The sequence below is a fragment of the Aptenodytes forsteri genome, unplaced genomic scaffold (assembly GCF_000699145.1).
Source record: "Aptenodytes forsteri isolate BGI_AS27 unplaced genomic scaffold, ASM69914v1 Scaffold841, whole genome shotgun sequence".
Lineage (NCBI taxonomy): Eukaryota > Metazoa > Chordata > Aves > Sphenisciformes > Spheniscidae > Aptenodytes > Aptenodytes forsteri.
Window position 1 is genome coordinate 75,762 of NW_008796189.1, and position 20,262 is coordinate 96,023.

At 53.9% G+C, this 20,262-nt stretch overlaps 1 protein-coding gene across 1 annotated transcript in view; it reads left to right on the top strand.

Annotated features, from left to right (window-relative positions):
• MCAM (melanoma cell adhesion molecule) overlaps positions 1-10,941 on the top strand; it is a 28,203-nt gene extending 17,262 nt beyond the window's left edge. The window contains exons 3-16 of the mRNA XM_019474295.1: positions 4,260-4,387; positions 4,498-4,708; positions 4,822-4,892; positions 5,004-5,091; positions 5,312-5,491; positions 5,572-5,699; positions 5,863-6,025; positions 6,114-6,235; positions 6,555-6,693; positions 6,809-6,930; positions 7,030-7,165; positions 7,903-8,044; positions 8,494-8,611; positions 9,496-10,941. Of these exons, the coding sequence (XP_019329840.1) occupies positions 4,286-4,387; positions 4,498-4,708; positions 4,822-4,892; positions 5,004-5,091; positions 5,312-5,491; positions 5,572-5,699; positions 5,863-6,025; positions 6,114-6,235; positions 6,555-6,693; positions 6,809-6,930; positions 7,030-7,165; positions 7,903-8,044; positions 8,494-8,611; positions 9,496-9,525 (1,752 nt within the window). The 5' untranslated portion in view covers positions 4,260-4,285 and the 3' untranslated portion in view covers positions 9,526-10,941. The remainder of the gene's footprint in view (positions 1-4,259; positions 4,388-4,497; positions 4,709-4,821; positions 4,893-5,003; positions 5,092-5,311; positions 5,492-5,571; positions 5,700-5,862; positions 6,026-6,113; positions 6,236-6,554; positions 6,694-6,808; positions 6,931-7,029; positions 7,166-7,902; positions 8,045-8,493; positions 8,612-9,495) is intronic.
• Positions 10,942-20,262: the final 9,321 nt, after the last annotated feature.

The window sequence follows — 20,262 nt, forward strand, 5'->3', positions numbered from 1 at the left end:
GGTGGCCAGGGAAGGTGGCTGGTGCAAGGCAGGCCCTTGGGGCCGTGCTCTGTGGGGCAGAGGCAAGGGCGTGAGGGGCAGGGTGCAGGGGTGCCCCCACGTGTGTTCAGTGTGCAGCAGGGTGAATTGGTCGAGTTATTAGGAAGCATCCACCCCTTTCCTTCTAAGGAGTTTTTCCCCGAGCACTTTGTTTCTCTTGGCTTTTTTCACACTTTCTTTTTTTATCCTCTTTCCAGTCCATTTTCATCCTCGGGGGGGGCTGCGTTTCCTGCCCTGCCTTGCTTCCCGCAGCATGCCCTCCCCTTGCCGGGGGCCAGGGAGCGGTCCCGGTGCGCTGGCTGCTCCCTGCCGCCTTCTCGCCTTGTCCCAGCCATGCTGCGGAGGTTGCCCCAGGCGCTGGGGAAGCCTGCTCTGGCCAAGGCGTTGGCGCCGCGGGAGAGCTGAATGCCTGAGCCAAAGGCAGGCTGCTTCCATCCCCGGCCCGTGCTGGGATCCCCTTCATCACAGCACATGTGCCGAGTGAGGCGTTTATTGGTTGGCGGCATCAGTGTGTTTGCAAGCCCAGCCACTGCGAAAGGCTTGGTGCTTCCCAGAAGCATTGAGGGGCCACAGCCAAGCCATTCGCAGGCGGGCCTGGGGGGCTCACCGTGCTGCGGGGGCGGGGGTCTGAGCCCACACTGGAGCTGCCAGTGCCACCCTGGCCCCTTCTGCACTGCAATCTCCGGCTGTTAGAGAGGTCTCTGTGATGTTACCTGGCTGCAGGGCTGGGGTTGTGAGCCTTTCCTCTCCTGGGAAAGGGTCATGGTCGAGGACCCATGGCTGGGTCCTGATGGGATGGTGGGGTTTGTTTGGGGGTGCAAGGTGTCAGTCCCTCCTGCAGCAGAGCCTTGGCTCCCTCCCCATCCCCAGCCCAGTGAGGGCTGGGCTGGGGCAGAAGCTGTTGGGCGCTGGCGGTGGTGCTGCTTGCTGCAGGGCTGGGGCTCTGCACCCTGTTTCTCCTCTCTATGAGGAAGGAGAGGTGCAGGTGATCCTGCTCTGGGGGAGCTGGGGCACTCCGGCTCAGGGATCTGTGCAGGAAGGGTGGCCTTGCCAAGGCAGAGGAGGGCAGCATGTGTGCATGAGCTGGGAGCAGGAGGGATCTGGCCACAGCTGATTTCCCCGAGAGGGATTCAGAAACCCATGGAAACTTCAGGCATCCCACGTGCAGCTCCTGACCCCTGTGGTGCCCCTCCTCTTGCTGCTCCGTGCTGGGGGCTCTGCGCCGCCCATGCAGCCGTGCTCCTCGCCAGCTCCCCACACACCTCTGCTCCACAGGAGGCTGGCGGAGGGGCTGTGCTACTCCCCACCCCCTTCCTCGGCTCTAAAAGCAAATCTTTGTTCTTGTGGAGCTCTGGCTGCCAGCCGGCTGTCCGCCAGCCAGATGGAAAGGCACGGGGGCTCTCCTCCCTTCCCTGCTTGCTTGCTGCAGACGTCCTCTCCAGATCTCTAGGTCTCCTGCTGGAGATGTGCCAGGCGCTTGGCGTGCACCGTGCAGGCTGGAGCTCAGCTCTGCAGCTGGGCTGCTCCACGCGTGGCTGATGGGTCTCCAGCCCTGCCCAGATTCCCTCAACAAACCAGTATCTGCAGCCGTGCTGGATGCAAGGGAGGATCACCATGTCCCCAGAGCCTGCTATGCCAGGGTGCCTGTGCCCTGTGCCTCTCTAGCCTGCCCATGCACCTGACAGGCTGTGGGGTCTTGGAGCTGCAGGAGGAAGCCTTGTGTTCCCAGGGTTGTGGGGGGCCTTGTGTCCCTCAGCTAGCCGCACTTGCAGTGTCGCTGGGTGTTCCTTCCAGCTCAGGGGAGGGCTAGTATCCAGCCTGCCACGGAGGAGGTAGGGAGCAGTGGGCCCTTGTTCCAGGCAGGGTGGGGGCTGCAGCATCCATGTCTACCTCCTCAAGGGCAGTGGATGGGTGGGAGGGACGTGTGCCTCATGCCAGCCCCAGATGCCAGCCATTCTCCAGCTCTGAGCTCATGGTTTCGGCTGCTTCGCTGCCTGGATGAGGGCTCTCATGCCGAGCGGGTCAGCGGGGCGGGCCAGCAGCTCTCCCTCTCCCAGGGGCTGGCTCTGCCTGGGGCCCATGCTGAAGGTCTAAAAATGATGGGGAGGCAAAGCCAGGCCTGGCTGCCTGCAGCCCAGAAGTGTCAGGGCTCAGGGGAGGGGGCAGGGGTGCAGCAGGGGTGCACCCCAGCCCCAGGCTTGCCCAAGTCTGCGGGTGCCCGGCTGCACCAGGCAGCCAAGTCGTGGCCATACAGGTGGGCAGGTGCCTCCGGTGCAAAGTTATCTTTTCCTATGTACGCTCAGTCCAGTTTCCTGACGCAGTGCATGCTTTTATCTCTGGGGCTTTCACCTGTTTTTCTAGCACCTCCTTTCCTGTGCAGTGCTTTGCTCATCCCTCTTTGCTTAGTGCAAATGGTACTGTGCTGATGGGACGGGTAAGGGCCAAAAGCTGGCTTTTGGGGTGTCCTGAGGTAGCTAGTCCTGTGAGCCAGGGCCTTTGCTGTGGCAGAAGGGCTCCTGGCTGCATTTTGGGGCTGTTGCCACCACATACCCGCTCCAGACAAAGAGTGTTTTGTGGGCACAGCATTGCCCTTTGAAGTTGCCTCACTTGCAAGGCTCCGTGGCTGTTACCGAGCGGCACTATCAAGGGAGCTGTTGACACAGCTGGCTTCCTCCAGCCTCTTGTCCCCAGCTCCCATACCTGGGCTGGGCTGCGGGTGCCGAGCCGGCTGGCCTTGTTGCTGGGGGACAGACCGCTGTCCCCTCCTGCAGGGCTGTGTACCAGCCCAGGGCGTACAGACCCACCTTGCTTTGGCATCCACAGGGCCAGTGGCAATGGCACTCCCAGCCTTGCTGTGACACAGCCCTTGTCTCTGCTGTGCCCGGCTGGGGCTGCTCTGCCCCCAGCCCCTCCGGAAGCTGCTCTGTTCCCTGTCCTGAATCGATAGCCATTACCTTCCCCTGCTGCTCTGGAGCATGGCCAGGTGCTCCATTACTGCTGCGGGCAAGTGGGTGGCTGGGCTGGGAGGGAAGGTGGGGTGCCAGGGTTGGCAGACTCTGCTCGCCAGAGCTGCGGGTCCCTCGTGCCACCCATGCTATGGGTGGGCAGCACTGGGTTTACTTTATGGGCAGGGAGCAGAGGAGCAGCGAGGGGCTCACCTTGGGTACACTGCAGGGGTGGATGCTCTGACTGCTGGGTTCTGGGTTCCAGCCCGGGTGGCAAGGTCGGAGCTTGGGGAGGGACCCGGGAGTCCCGGCTGCGCCACGGCCGCGGTGGTCGGGGACATGCTGCCTCCCCCACGGGCCCTGTTGGCTTGGAGGGGGAAAGGGAGCAGCAGGCAGCCGCAGCTGGCTGGGGCACCCCTTCTGAGCTGCTGCCCTGTGTGCCTCATCCTGCTGCAGAGGAACACAGCGCCTCATTCATGCCCCAGCTCCCGGGGCTGCTGCGGGGGCTGCGCAGGCTGACGTCAGGGCTCTGGTCCCGGACCGCGAGAAGGTGCAGCCTTTGTGCTGCCAGCTTCAGTCTCCAGCACCCGGCCCCTTCCCCTGCCTCTGCTAACCTCCCGACACCTCCTTGCCTGGCCCTTGGAGCCAGTAAGGCACGGTGGGAGCTGGTCTGGGATGCTGGCTCGGACCGGGAGGGTAGGTGTGTGCTCTGGGGTGTGAGGGGGATCAGCGCTGCCCCGAGCTCAGATTAAGGCAGCCGGCAAGGTGATCTGCTCGCTCGCAGGCTGTGGAGATGCAGCCCCTTCCCATACCCATCCTGGGCAGGGTGCAGCCCAGGTGGATGGGCGCGGGTGGATTTGGGGGCTCAGAGGTCTTGCTGCCCATTTCAGCAAGGCTGGGATGCCATGGGGAGGGCAGGTCTGGTGGGGTCTGCAACAGCAGTGGCGTGAGTGGTTGTCTCCAGGTGTCCTGAGGAGACCGGTGGTGCGAGCACGGTGTGCCTCATCCCCTCCCTGGGAACAGGGGTGGTGGCCTGAGCCCGCAGGCTTTCTGTGGATGCAGAAGGCAGCGTGGCGGCAGGAGCGGGACTGTGCTCCTGGCTGGTGCTCCTGCTGGGCTGGGACACAGTGCCTGGGGGATGCCGGCGCAGGACATGGCTCTGCCCCACGCCCTTTGGGGGATGGAAACAGGGACAGGCCTGGGCTCAGCTCCCTCGCTAGCTCAGATACGGGGCCTTCCCCATGCTTCCTGCCCCTGATGGGCTCTGTCCCGCAGCTGCAGCCAGCAAGCTGGAGGTCTCCATGCCAGCGGTGGTCGAAGTGGAGAGCGGGGGCACGGCCAGGATCGAGTGCAACTTCTACATCCCTGGAAATGGTTCCTACACCTACATCAACTGGTCCTACGTGAGTGCTGACCTGGGAGAGGAGTGGTGGGCGGTGGGCTGGGGTGGCAGCTAGCCCAGGGCTTTCTCACGGGCTCCCCGTCAGCCTGGCCTTGGCCCCTCACCTTGCAGATCGACCGCAACAACCGGGTGAGGCTGTGCCGCATCATGGGCAGCGAGATCCTGGAAGAGAACATGGACTACAAGGGGCGGCTGTCGGTGGGGGAGGACAAGGCCCTGTCCATCAGCAGGGTGACGGTGCAGGACGCCAGGACCTTCCTGTGCCAGGTTGAGGCGGGCAGCCACGGCATGGGCGAGAACCACACCGAGCTCCACGTCTACAGTGAGTGATGGGGCAGGAGGGCAGCACGGCTGTCCATCCGCTCTGCGGGGCCGGTGGGGGATCCCGTCCCGTCCCATCCCTCCTAATATGTGTGGGGTGGCTTCTCTTTCCAGAGGTCCCCGAGGCCCCTGAGATCACGGCCAACCCAGGAGGCATCTCCGTGCAGAGCAGTGACATCCCGCAGGTGAGGAGGGGCCCCACACAGGGGAGGGGGAGGCTCCCAGCCATGCCAGGCTCCCCACTTCCCTCTCCCCATGGGGGCACCCCATGCTCAAGGCTCTGTCTGCTGCCGCAGATTGCCCAGTGCGTGAGCAGGAACAGCTTCCCACCCCCCAACATCACGTGGCACAAGAACAGGGAGCAGCTGCAGCCGGAGGAGAAGAGTGAGTTGCATGGGGATGGGGATGGGGATGAGGATGGGGATGGGGAACTACACCTGCCTGCTCAAGAGAGAGGGGCTGGGGCACTCGTGCTATCCAGGGCCTCCTCAGCTGGGGACTGGCAGCCCGTGGCCACCCAAAGGAACCCTGTGCTCCCAAGGGAGCCCTCCTTGCCTCCCATGGCCTCGCCATGGGCTGGGAACAGCAGCTGTGTCCCCTGCAGTGGTGAAGATCCCGGCCACGCTGACCCGCGAGTCGAGCGGGCTGTACACGGTGAGCAGCACCCTCTTTGCCCACGTCACCCGGGAGGACCGCAACTCCCTGTACCACTGCACCGTGCACTACTGGCTGCGGGGACAGAGGCGTGCCGTGGAGTCGCGGCGAGTCAACGTCACCGTCTTCTGTGAGTCAGGGGCTGGGGGCCGTGCCCGCTGCCCGGTGCTGCGTGGTGGGGCCCCACACCGACGCTCCCTCCTCCCCCAGACCCTGCGCAGCACGTGAAGCTGCAGGTCATGCCGTCCTCGGCACTGGTGAAGGAAGGGGATGATGTGAAGCTGGTCTGTGAGGCTGACGGGAACCCAGCACCCGTCTTCAGCTTCTATAAGAGAGAGGTGAGGCCAGAGGGGACCTGGGCACCTCTCCCTTGGCAGACATCTCGTGTCCTGGCTGCTCCTTGTCCCCTGCCTGGAGGGCCCTGGGCAGTGGGATGCAGTGGCTGGGATGGAGGGTGCCTGTGTGGGGCTAAGGGCTCTGCTTTTTCCCCACTGCCTGCAGCTGGAGGACAGCTGGCAGGACCTGACGTCACTGGCAGACACCAACAGCGGGGTGCTGAACCTGCACGATGTGAATAAGAGCAGCAGCGGCCTGTACAGATGCCAGACCCTGGACTTGGATGATATGAGACAGCTGGAGAAGGATGTGGAGCTTGTTGTGAACTGTAAGGCGGGGGATGGGACCCTGCACACCTCGTGGTGGGTGCCCTGTCCCTCCTGCTCACCCTGCCCTGGTCTCCATCCCTCTCCTAGACATTGAAGGGGTCCATGTGAAGATGGAGCCATCCTCACCCCTTCAGGAAGGGGACAACGTGAGGCTGAGCTGCAATGCCCACAGCCCTGTGGCCCTGGACTACCAGTGGAGGGATGAGAAGGTGAGCAGGCATTCAGGTATTGTCACGCTCAGGCTGGGCGAGCCTGGGCTTTGCAGTAAACTGGGCAGAGCCAGGAGCTTGCTCCATCTCTCCTGAGAGAGGCCAGGGGTAGGATTCCCCCTTGCATGGACCTGCGTCTTCATCTCTACCTCTTCACCTCCTGGCCAGTACTGCAGAGAGTTCCTGTGCTTGCAGGCTCGCTTGCTGTGTGTAGGAGGGAGGGCTGAGCCCCTTTGGGAGAGCTGCAGAGCCTGGGGAGCTGGGTGCAGAAGGGCCTGGCGCTCAGGGCTCATTGCTGGGGGGCATCCCTTCCCAACAGGGCAGGAAGGTCGCAGAAGGGAACCAGCTTTTTCTGAGCAACCTCACCTTCGAAACCTCCAGCAACTTCAGCTGCAAGGTGATCGCACCGAGCGTGCCGGGGCTGGAGCAGAGCAAGCAGGTGGCCGTGGCTGTTCAGGGTAAGAACTGGCATGTGTGCAGGCATGCTGCCGTGCCAGAGCGAGCCCCATCCTGCCCAGCATCAGCCCTGTTCCCCCCCGAGAGCCATGGGTGCTTGATGTGCCCTCCCCACAGGGAAGCCGCGGATCGTCGCCATCAGCTCCCCACTGTACGTGCGGCAGGACGAGGTGGTGAACCTGACCTGCAAGGCCATCGCTTTCCCCAGGCCCTCTGTCCACTGGAATGTCAACGGGACGGTGAGAACTGGGGAGGGTGCTGGGTCCAGGCCGTGGTCTCTCAGAGGGGCTGCGCATTGCCTCGGGCACTGAATCCTTCGCTGCCTCCCCACCTTGCAGGCTCATGAGTATGTTGAAAATCAGCACATCGCCAGCAACCTGACGGTGCGCGTGAGCCACGACCTGCTGCGGGCGGGAGCCATGTGCAGGGTCTCCAACGCGCTGGGTGTCAGCGAGAAGCACATCCAGCTGCTCGGTGAGTCTCAGGCACTGCCCTCTGCCCCAGGAACCCAGAGAAGTATTAGTCCCCCTCGCACAGGCACCCTGTGTGCCGTGCTGCTGTGGCGTGGCTGAGCTCTGTCTCTTTCCCTCCCTTCCTGCTCTGCCAGTGGAGTCCATCAGAAAAGGTCAGTCTCCTCGCTGCGCTGGGTGCGTGTGTCCGTCAGCCCAGGCTGTGGTGGGAGCATGCCACTGATGGGAGTCACACTCGCCTCTGGCCTGGGGAGGGAGCCTTGGCTGCTGGCTCTTGCACCGCATCTGTCACTGCTCCTCTCTCTCTGCCAAGCCACGAGGGAAACGGAGGCTCTGTCTCCACCTGTTTCTGCAGAAGTGTGAAAGCTGCCTGCTTGTCCTCAGCCTGTAGCCCAGCGAGGCCATCAAGTGCGGCTTCCGGCAGCCCAGGCCCATTGGGCAAGGAAGCAAAGGGATGGCCTGATGTCTTGCAGGAAACCCTGTAAGCCATCCTCCTATGGCACGCAGGGGCATGGCAGCCGGGAGCAGAATGCAAAGTGCAGAAACTGCCCTAACAGAGCATTTTTGTACTGACATCTGCATCCTGCAGGGAGCTGGAGAAGCACCGAGAACTGGAGTCCCCATGGTGCTTTCTTGGGGAAAGGGATCCTTTTCTTGCCCCCGAGGGGTTGCAGTAACGCAGAAGCTGGAGAGTATCAGGGTGGGACAGGCATTAACTTCTTCCTCTCCCATTGTGTTTAGATCAAAAGACACCAGAGAGCAAAGGGGTGATCATTGTGGCGATCATTGTCTGCATCCTTGTGGTGGCTGTGCTGGGGTCTGTCATCTACTTCCTGCACAAGAAAGGCAAGATCCCGTGTGGCCGCGCTGGGAAACAGGACATGTAAGCACTGCCGCCCGCCCTCCCAGGGAACCCTTGGGGCCAGAGGTGCTTGCCATCACTCATGCTTCCCATCTCATTGCACCAGCCGCTCCCTGCCCAACGTGGAGGGAGGCAATAGTGCAGCCGCGGGGGGGCACCGCGCTGGGGTCTCGGCAGCGCTTCCAGCTTCCCACAGCCTGGGGTCCGCACTGCTCACCCTGCCCACACAGGGAGGCGATGAGGAGGACAGCAGAGTGGTAGAGCAGCCAAGGGACTCCTCCCCAGGGAGGGGCTGGGCAGCCCAAAGCTTTCTCTGAGCCGGAGCCTCTTTCACCCCTGGCCTTCCTCTGCCCCAGCCCCGCTCCAGAGCATCCCCTGAGATGGAGCCCCAGGGCTTGGCCTCGCTCAACTGGCCACGTGCCCTCTTTGGTATCGCAACATGTCTCAAAATTGTCACCTCCCTCCCCTAGCACAAAGCCAGAGGCACGTAAAGACAAGATTGTAGTTGAAGTTAAGTCAGATAAACTTTCCGAAGAGGCGGGGCTCCTGCAGGGTGCCAACGGCGAGAAGAGACCTGCCGCTGACCAGGTAGGACAGAGCATCGTGCACTGCCCTTCCCCAGGGCCAGGGCTGCTCCCAGGGCTGGGAGCGGAGGTGAGGAGTGTACAGGGGTGCATCGAGGTAATGCTTTTCTCCTCTCTGCAAGCTCCTCTCCCAGCACTCCCCACCCTGCATGGGCCTCCACCATCCATCATCAGCGCTCGAGAGGGGCTGTGGGAGGGAGGGGAGGTGACAAAGCCACAGCTCTCTGCTCCAAGGATGTAGGAGCAGCCCTCCCCTGCAAACGTGCAGCTCTGCTCCGTGCCAGCCCCTGGCACCTCCTGGGAGCACACTGCCCACTGCCCGACCTGCTTGGCACTGCCTCCTTCTGCGCTCCCTGGAGCAGGAGCCGGGCTCCCCGGGGGGCTCTGGGAGAAGGAACTACATAAACGTCTCTGGCCAGGAGTCAGAGTGGAGGCTGCAGGAATGGGCCCTGCTCTGGCATCTCTGAGCCAAAGCTCTCAGTGAAGGATGAGATAACTCTCCCGGGCCACGTGCTTACCTCTCACCTGGGGTCAAGAGCCACTGGGGGCTCGAGCAACTGTTCACGGTATCAGTGCCGGACCATCACCGTGCTAAGGCAGGGCTTGCCACGCTTTGCACGTCCTGTGGAGCCACAGGATGCGGCACCTGAGCCCGGTGCGGTTTTATTTGCCTTAGGCCAACCCCACCCTGGTCCTGCTGCCCACACAGCTCACGCTCACCCTTTGCCCTGGGGCAGATGCTCAGCCACCATGGGGTGGCCTGGGCCGGCGGCTCTCCCCCATTGCATTGCTGTCTGTCATGCAGACACTTGCAGTAGAGGACCTGATTTTATGTTCACCCCTAACTGCTTTTTTTTTTCCCCCTCTTTCTGTTTTGGCGGACTGAAGAGCGAGAAATACATCGATCTGAGAAACTAGAGAGGGAATCTACTAAGTGCTTTCTTCCTTCAAACCTTTCCTGCTCTTGGATTGCCTTGTCCCACCCCTGCTCCAGTACCTGGGGAGCACGGCCAGAGACGATTACTGCGTCGCAGTGCTGAGCCCCAACGCGTGGGGGACACCCCCCGACTCACCTGTCCGTTACCTCAACCGTGGGCTTGCAGGTTGTCGACTTAGCAGCAGCGAAGCTGCACTTGCTTACTACTACAGAGAAGCCAATAGCAATATTAGAAAGAAATATCCCATTAAGCTACCTGGTGGAAGGATTTGAGGCTTTTTCAGGAAATCTGTCCTGTACGTGTGTGGGAAGGTTTTGATGTGTTTTACCCCAAACTTGCTCAGAAAAGCTGGTGAAATTTTACTTTTACTTTTGGGATGTCCCAGGCACCTTAGATGTAGTGGTGTGCAGGTTAGACGAGCGAAGAATGGAAGTGGTTTGTTAGAGTGGCGTTTGCCAGCTGCTGGGGAGGTGTTAGTGCTTTGCTTTTCCTTTTGAACTGTTCTTGTCTTGTTGGTTTAGCCCAGCATGTCCTGACGGTGCTGTGTGGGTAGGGAGCTCCGCAATGGGTAGCTGTGATCCTATGCGAGGCGAGTACCTGGCAGAGCAAGGGCAGGGTTGCCCATGTCTCGGGCACGTGCCAGACCAAGGGCTTAGGTTCTCTGGTTTGTAGTGTAGCCTTGCTGACGTGAGGGGGAGGGCTTCTCTGTCCCCACTCCCCAGGGAATTGGATTGCTTTTAGGGAGGCTGCACAGCTGCTGGCAACAGCGGCTCTCGGAGGCCCCCCCCAGATTTAAAACTAAGGAATATTAGGCCAGGGCCAGTTGGCGATGTCTCAGGGGTTTTTTTGTGCTGAACAATTACCAGCCCCAGGTAAAACTGGTTTATTTCTGTGCTTCGGTGGCACCTCTGGCCCCACAGCCAGGCTGGTGCTACAGCAGCTGAGTGGTGGAGAGGGGAGACGGGCAAGCAGCCTGCCTTTAGCTTCCGCTGCCGTGGTCTGTCCCAGCCCTCCCCCTGAAACATGGCTTTCCCTCCTGCCTCCTCCTAGAGAGATCAGCCCCTCCTTCTTCTAAGTCACATACTCTCAGTGCTGTGCTGTCCACAAGCCTGTCACCCCCCCCAGCCCTTCGGCAAGGGGCTGAGGCTAACCCTGGGCGACAGGAGAGATGTCCCTTCGCGCACCCCCAGCATCCTCTGCCGGTAGCAGGGAGCCGTGCAGCAGCCCGGCGGCCAGCGCCCTAACAAGCGGTGAGCTATACTCATGAGCTACAAGTGTTGTCGAAGCAAAAGCTTTGGTTTATATATATTTTTGTTGGATTGTGTGTAAATTTCCAGAAGTTTTGTCTGATACTTGCAAGGTTTTTTTTATATATGTGAAAATAAAGTACAAAGTTCAAAGCCGGGTTCTGAGTTTGTTCCCGCTAGCAGCAGCCCCACCGGGACTGTAAGGGCGGCGTGTCTCCCCTCTCCCTGCTCGATTTCAAGGCTCCCTTCCCCAGGAGCAGGTTAGCAAGGCCGGGTGGCACCGTGCACACTCCCACCTTCAGGTTTGCTTCCACAACAGTGGGACTTTCACCTAGGAAATGGGCTTAAATCAGCAGACGAGTGTCAGCTCGAACCCCTCCTCACCCGGGCCCCGGCACTCGGGACACTGCTGAAGGTCGCGGTGGGCTGGCGGCTGCTGCCCCGGGGTCTCAGCCCAGATGCTCTCAGCAAGGCATCTGCAGCGGCACACGCTGCTGCGGTACGGCTTTTGCCAGAAACAGCCCTTAGCCTCCCGGATGAAGCCAGCAGAACAGTGTTGGCTTAACCTGCTTAACCTTTGCACCGCGGCCGGGGTGGGAAAATGTATTCTGTCTGCTGGTAATAGATGGTGCTATTAACAGGTGGTGGACAGCTCCGATACCAAATGCTAAGAGGTAGCAGTAGGTAATGGCTAACGAGGTACAGATAGCTATTAGTCAATAATCCTGTTGAGGTTCTAACAGATGACACGTTTATAGCCCCTGTAGCTGGTTACAGATAATTGTATAGATTCTAATAGGTAATTGCATTAACAGCTAATACAGACGCTAATAACTACCAATATACAATAAATCTACTAATGTATTCTAATAGGTAATCGTACTATTAGATTGTAATCTGTAATTACATTACTAGTGATGGTTGATACTAGAATACCGTCAGTAGAATTTAATAGATCCCAACAGTAGAATCTATGAGATAGCTAATGTAGATACTAATAACTATGCATAGATAAGTCTGTCACTAGATTCTAATAGATAATAAGACATTACATACAGATAATTGTATTGATAGCTACTATAGACACTAATAAATAGTAATGGCTTTTTTCCCTTAAAGAATTCTAATAGATTATAACTGTTATTCATATACTAGCTACTCTAGATCCTAATAGATAATTCTTATTGATATATTCTAATACATTTTAATTGGTAATTGTATTAATAGCTACTATAGATACTAAATACAAATAGGTAGTTAATTTATTAGATGCTAATAGTAATAGCTTTTAATAGATAAGTGCAATAATACTAATACACGTATGAATAGATAATTATGTTAAAAGATTCTCATAGATTATGAGACAAAATTGTATGGCTAGCTACTAAGTATACTAGTAAGAAATTCCATTAATGAATTCTAATAATTCTAATAGATAATTGCATTAATAACTAATATCGATAATTCCATAAGTAGATTCTGTTACAGATTCTACTAGACTATTGTATTTCTAGCTAATAGATACTAATAAGTACTTAATGAATAATAGCATTATTAGTTACTGGTAGATTATACAAGAAAATCTTTTTACCAGCTATTGTAGATACTAATAAATCTGCAAATCTACAAATACATTCCAATAAATTCTGATTTTAGGACCAACTACTGTAACTACTACTCATAGATAACTATTGTTAGATTCTAATAGATACTGTATAGGTTGAAATAGCTATTTGTTACTCCCTACTATAGGTACTAATATATAGTTCTATTATTGGAATCTATAAGAAAACTTTGCTACTTGCTGCTGTAGATGCTAATAATTACTAATAGACCATTATTTTAATAGACTGAATTACTATTAGTAACTGTTAGTGTCTACAGTAACTGTTATCTGATAGCTGTGATACTCTAGTCTAATATAATCAATAAACAGAATTATCTGTTAGCGATAGCTACTATAAACAGTAATAATGCTAAAACCAACTCTGTTAGTGGATTCTAGTGGATACCAATAACCTGAACAAATAACTCTATTAGTAGCTTCTGTAGATACTAATAGTTACTCATCGATAATTGTAGTATTAGAATCTAGCAAGTTCTAACAGAGAACTGTTTTACTAGCTATGATAGATACTAATAAGGCACTAATAAATAAATCCAGTTCTGCTGTTGCACCGTTACCTGATTCTGTACCATAGCTGTGCTGACTGCTAGGGTGGATGATAATAAACACTAATAGACGACTCAGTCAGTACACTGGTTAGAATGCATCAGACCGCGCTAGCTAACTGCGCTAACACCTTCAGGAGGTGGTAATAACCACGGCTCTGACAGGGAGACATAGTTCAACTTACAGATGACACCGCAGGACCCTGTGTGACCCATCTGATGCCTTTGACTCCATTTAACTAGATGGCTAGTGCTTGAAACCATTAAACCCTGTGTGCCCCCTCAGTTGAACCCAGTTCATATTATTTAACCCCTCTTATCCTCCTTTGACCCCCCGTGTCCTCCGTTGACCCCAATTAACCTCATTTGCCCCCACAGTGATGTCTTTGAGGGGTTCACTCGACCTCAGTTGACTCCCGTGTCCTCAGTTGACCCCAATTAACTTCAGTTGACCCCACGGTGATGTCTTTGAGGGCTGCACTCGACCTCAGTTAACCCCTGTGTCCTCATTTGACCCCAATAACCTCATTTGACCCCATGGAGATGTTTTTGAGGGGTCCACGTGACCTCAGCTGACCCCCGTGTCCTCAGTTGACCCCCGTGTCCTCAGTTGACCCCAATTAACCTCATTTGCCCCCACAGTGATGTCTTTGAGGGGTTCACTCGACCTCAGTTGACTCCCGTGTCCTCAGTTGACCCCAATAACCTCATTTGACCCCATGGAGACGTCTTTGAGGGGTTCACGCGACCTCAGTTGACCCCTGTGTCCTCATTTGACCCCTGTGTCCTCATTTGACCCCAATAACCTCATTTGACCCCACAGTGACGTCTTTGAGGGGTTCACGCGACCTCAGTTGACCCCTGTGTCCTCAGTTGACCCCAATTAACCTCAGTTGACCCCACGGTGATGTCTTTGAGGGGTTCACTCGACCTCAGTTGACTCCCGTGTCCTCAGTTGACCCCAATTAACTTCAGTTGACCCCACGGTGATGTCTTTGAGGGGTTCACTCGACCTCAGTTGACTCCCGTGTCCTCAGTTGACCCCCGTGTCCTCATTTGTCCCCAATTAACCTCAGTTGACCCCACGGTGATGTCTTTGAGGGGTGCACTTGACCTCAGTTGACCCCTGTGTCCTCATTTGACCCCTGTGTCCTCATTTGACCCCTGTGTCCTCATTTGACCCCAATAACCTCATTTGACCCCATGGAGATGTTTTTGAGGGGTCCACGTGACCTCAGCTGACCCCCGTGTCCTCAGTTGACCCCCGTGTCCTCATTTGTCCCCAATTAACCTCAGTTGACCCCACGGTGACATCTTTGAGGGGTCCACTCGATCTCAGTTGACCCCTGTGTCCTCAGTTGACCCCTGTGTCCTCATTTGACCCCAATAACCTCATTTGACCCCACGGAGACGTCTTTGAGGGGTTCACGCGACCTCAGTTGACCCCCGTGTCCTCATTTGACCCCAATTAACCTCAGTTGACCCCATGGAGACGTCTTTGAGGGGTTCACGCGACCTCAGTTAACCCCAATGTCCTCAGTTGACCCGTGTCCTCATTTGACCCCAATTAACCTCATTTGACCCCATGGAGATGTTTTTGAGGGGTCCACGTGACCTCAGCTGACCCCCGTGTCCTCAGTTGACCCCAATTAACCTCATTTGCCCCCACAGTGATGTCTTTGAGGGGTTCACTCGACCTCAGTTGACTCCCGTGTCCTCAGTTGACCCCCGTGTCCTCAGTTGACCCCAATAACCTCATTTGACCCCATGGAGACGTCTTTGAGGGGTCCACTCGACCTCAGTTGACCCCCGTGTCCTCATTTGACCCCAATAACCTCATTTGACCCCATGGAGATGTTTTTGAGGGGTCCACGTGACCTCAGCTGACCCCCGTGTCCTCAGTTGACCCCCGTGTCCTCATTTGTCCCCAATTAACCTCAGTTGACCCCACGGTGATGTCTTTGAGGGCTGCACTCGACCTCAGTTAACCCCTGTGTCCTCATTTGACCCCTGTGTCCTCATTTGACCCCTGTGTCCTCATTTGACCCCTGTGTCCTCATTTGACCCCTGTGTCCTCATTTGACCCCAATAACCTCATTTGACCCCATGGAGATGTTTTTGAGGGGTCCACGTGACCTCAGCTGACCCCCGTGTCCTCAGTTGACCCCAATTAACTTCAGTTGACCCCACGGTGACATCTTTGAGGGGTCCACTCGATCTCAGTTGACCCCTGTGTCCTCAGTTGACCCCAATAACCTCATTTGACCCCACAGTGACATCTTTGAGGGGTTCACGCGACCTCAGTTGACCCCTGTGTCCTCAGTTGACCCCCGTGTCCTCATTTGACCCCAATTAACCTCATTTGACCCCATGGAGACATCTTTGAGGGGTCCATGTGACCTCAGTTGACCCCCGTGTCCTCCTTTGGCCCCAGTGTGAGTGACCTCAGTTGACCCCCCGTGTCCTCCTTTGGCCCCAGTGTGACTTGTTTGAGGGGTTCACTCGCCCCCATGTGACCTGTGTGTCCTTAGTTGACCCCAAGTAACACCCGTTGCCCCCCCGAAGGGCCTGGGGGGCGGTCAGCTGGGCCAGCTTGTCCTCATTTGGGTCCGTCTCATTTAATGGACCCTCTGGGGCGCTGGAGCGTAACGCAGTGCGGACCCTGCCAGACTCGGCCGGACGCTCTAGGCTCTCCAGACTCCACGGTGTCTGAGACACACGCTTCAAGGCTGGCAGCGCCTGTCAGAGTCTCACGGGGTCTCGCCCTCTGTAAGATACTCGCACGGGGCCCCCAGAGTCTCACAAACTCCGGCAGGGTATGTTGGACTCCATTAGCACCCATTAGGCCACACAATATTAGAAGTGTGTAATATTATCAATGTATATATAAGTTTGGATTTATTACATATCCTTTATATGTCATATATAATTATATTCTCTAATTACGTAATATATATAATCACAGAAACGCTATGCAATAATTATAGAAGTCTTTTCGAGTCTATAGTCATGTACTAACAGAGTCTGTGAGAGGCAAATGGAGCCTAACGGACTCCAGCAGAGCGGGACTGACGCGTTAGGGTCTACTAGACCCCAACAGACACTGCAAAACCCGTTAGACTCTACCGGATTCCTACGGACTCCCTGAGACTCTGTTCATGGGTGGTAACAAACCCGTTAATGTCGTTCCCAGACTCAAATAGGGCCCCATGGGTTACAGACTCCATTAATCGATTCTATTACAATACGTTAACTCTATCAATAGACTTACGAGTATAAACTTTCTATAAGTCTTTCCTGCCCTCTGTTTGTTAGTGTCCATGATATGAATTAGAATTTAACAGATAATTGTGGCAATAGTTAAAATAGGTACAAAGTCAGTTCCAGTCTGCAAGAGATCCAGGAGACTAACTGACCGTCTCAGACTTGGGCACCCTGAACAAGATGACTGAGACAGGCTTGAGCAGGATATTCTTTTTCAGGACTCACAGAAACAACACAACACAGACGATATGCTACAACAAAGGAAATTTTATTTAAAAATAAAACTTTGTTTTGTTTTCTTTTTACTGACACAGGTGAATGAAATCCCAAACAAAGAAGCTCTTAGTGGGCAGCATACAAGAATGGAAACAATTAATAAATAACATTAGTATAACCTCTAAACATTAACAATGCATTTGCAAACAAAATGAGGACTTTAAACCAAGTGAACCTTAAAGCTCAGCTACTCTCTGTAAGAATATTTACCTTCTGTTTTTCCTTATTCTTTACAGATCTGAAAGGATTAAATACTGCTATTATATTTTTATATTAATGACACTATTATACTTTTTTAAAATATTTTGTGAAAATCTCAACATTTTTAACACTGATATTATACAAATTGGTATTTGTCATTCAAGAGAAAGAACAACTGTTCCTCCTCCCCCACCGGGAATTTCAAAAAAGATTTCTACTAGGAACTTTAAAAATAAGTGTCCTTATTCCCCACTAATTTTTAAAGTGGCACCTTTAAGAAAGTGCCTTGGGAGTTGCATTTTTTCTTGCTCAACCGAAAAAAAACATTTACAGTAATGACCCTGCCTCAGGATTAGCTACAGTAATGTAATCAGTCTAGTGCAGGAAGCAACATGCTGTATTCCGAGCCTGTCTGGCTCCCCCAAGGTAAGGGCTCAGTGAAGGACATGCAGAAAAGCTGTTTACAGTGAAAGCAAGTCCGCTGGTTCCCAGCAGAGACGCTCCCTGCCTCAAGCTGCAGCACTTGAAGAGACAGACACGCAAGGGCAGTGCAGCAGACAAGAGTTACCACACCCCCGGCAGGATACGTCTCGCTTCAGATTCCCATTCAGCTACAGTGGCACTGAACGTACTAAGTCAGCCGGGAACCCTGTTCAGAACAGATGATACTTGCCTGCTTTCCACAGCTACCTGCTGCTCGCTGTGCAGAGGCTCATACTGGTCCCACAGATTTTGTGCCCACCTCTTACTGTACAAAGTGTTTTCTGCTTGCTTTGTGTCCAGGTTGACAGGCAGGGGGAAAACCAGCATTTTTTAGGAGCAGAACTCGTATTTTGTTACCAGCAAAACCAATCCTGTCCTACAATTCTACTGTCTTCACACCAAGCTTAGTACAGCACCAGTCCAGACAAGTCGCTGTTAGTAACAGATAAAGCGGGAAACCTCCACGGTTGAAACGCTACAAAACACAGTGTCATAGTTGAAGTGACAATTGCCCATCTTTCTTGCCCCTTCTCTTCACCCCTTTCAAAGCAGTCTCGCGCTCAAAGGCATCTTTACAGCTTGCCTAGTTCGGGCTCTTCGTTTTCACAGAGGGGTGGATACTCAGATCCAGCCTAGCGATGCAGCATTCTTAAGAAAGGCACTAGACATTTGGGTTTGTTTTTTTCTTTTTAAAGTAGCGTCATAAAGTTAACTTCTTCAGAATAAAGATCAAGGAGGTGAAGGGAAAAAAAGAGAAATCAATCTTAGGCTTACCTTTCTGAAAGAACAACAAGAAAAACACACTGTACAGTGCCTGGATTGACTTCACAGAGCACAGCCATAAGACATGGTCAGGACTCTGCTGCACTTCAGTGGTGCTAGCAAACGCTTACGTGTCTAAGGAAGAAAAGCCAAGACTTAAGTTTCTTAAATCAGTTTGAGACACAAACAGTGCACAGAAAGGACTCATGCAGAAAAATTAGTGATACATGCCACAAAGATTGCTCTCTCTAATCTCTAATACCTGGAACAATACCCATAGGAACGTCTCTCGGTACATAAACCCCAGAGACAGGCCTGTGATAGCTCTGCTAGGCATGATTTAATTTAACATTACAAGCCTGTAATAAAGGGCTTGTATGGGACAGGGCATCACTACTCCGATCACACACACTGTGCAAGACAAGAGTTAAGGCTTTCTAGCTGGCTGGACTTGGGCTCTTACGCAGCCTTGGCAGTGGCAAGAGTCACACGCCACACTTGAATACACTTGCACTGAGTTTACACAGCACGTCAGAAACAAAGTGGCTCCAAACTCAACACGGAGCTAGTGGCAGCACTGGAGAGAATACGAAAAAGAGAGAAATAAAACCGTAGTGCTCCCTCACAAAAGGGTTTTTACCTGGTTCTCCAGGACAAAGCCAGGAACTAACTCTCATACGCTAGGACTGGTTGCTCAGGCTCAGAAGTGTAACATGCAGATCTACTGAGAGAACAACCAGAGCTGCCCCATGTTCCTGCCTCAGCAGCACAAGTGCTAGGCTTGCTTCTCTAGAAGCTCCCACAGACACACTGACCAAGGCTGCCAGGCATAACTGGCAGAGCACTTCACACAGAAGGAGCAGGACTGCTTCACGATACCGCTGACTGTTGCATGTGTGGGCAGGGGAAAAAGAACAGCTCTTCTTCCCCGAGTGCAATATGCACTGACATCACCTTCTCTGTAACTCAGCACCTTCACCAAGGCCAGACACTGCTCTTGGCTGTGCCTGACCTCTCTCTGCACCACTGCAGAGCACCATGCCCACTGACATAAATCTCATCAGTGTGCTGCATTTGCAAGTTTCAGCCCTGGCCTCAAAATAGCAAAGGTGGTGATGGCCTGTAAGTGTTGCAGGAGATCTCCTTACGGTTTCAGAGAACATTTGCTTTACTACAGAAAGGAGGGGAGTAAAGAGAGGCAGTTCATGCTTTTAAACTGCCTGGAACCCACTGCATCAATTTATAAAGCTGTAGATCTAGTGAGAAACCTATACTCTACATAAAACAAACATTTTATGCTTAGTTTCCTTTGCTAATATTTGTTAAGTCCTCTCTGCAAATTGCAAGCCGTTTCTCTGAGATCTGGGCCCAGCTACTAGATTCTTTAAAAGGCGAAACTGCATCCAACTGCCATAATCACTCCAACAATATTTCAAGTTGCAACCCTTTGCCTAGTGACTACTGCTGCCCTTAGAGAGACGCAAATAATGCTAGACATGCTTCAAAAGGCTAATAGCCTCCCAGTGTACACAGAGCACTTGTTCGTCTGTCAGGCTCTGATATGTGCATCCCTACTTCATTTAAACCCTCTCAAAAGGACCCATGCACTTCTCGCACATCAAGCATATAGGAACAGAGTTAAGTAGCTGCGTATGCAAGTCAGTTTTTTTCAAAGTAACAGCTGAGTACTGACTTTCAAAGCTGTGTGATCGTTTTACAAATACAGAAGTTTCCCAGATCTGTTTTAACACAAGCTCTGGCAATACCTTAGAGTAATGGAAACGGAAAGAAGAGCCCCCATGTTGTTTCGATAGCCATGCAGGGAACTGCTGCATTTCTTTTACTGCAAAGCAGGTAAGATACCAACGAATACATCAGCTGCATCTACCAATTCCACAAAACAGCCTGGCACAAAGACAGCTGGCTCCCACAAAAGCTCTCTGAAGGAGATGATGGAATGTGCGTGAAGGCCACTAGTCTGCGACAGCAACCATGCAATTGAGATAAATAAAACATCGTATTTACCAGGTGCAACATTCCTAGAGAAAGAGCACATGGGAGTGTCCAGTGACGGCTGCTCAAGCCCAGCAGGGCCACAATCAATTTTGAGCATTGAAGCACAAAATGCTCAAGGCTATAAAAGGAGAAGCAGCAGCCAGTTCTTTGCTCTCACTCAAATTCTTGCTACCCTCTCCCACCCCTCAAAAACACGCAAAACTTTCAGTACATCTAGCTGCCTGGAATCTAGTGCTGCCGGCAAGAGGACTCATGAGAGAAATCCAACTCCCAGCACTGTCAAGATCAAAATGCCT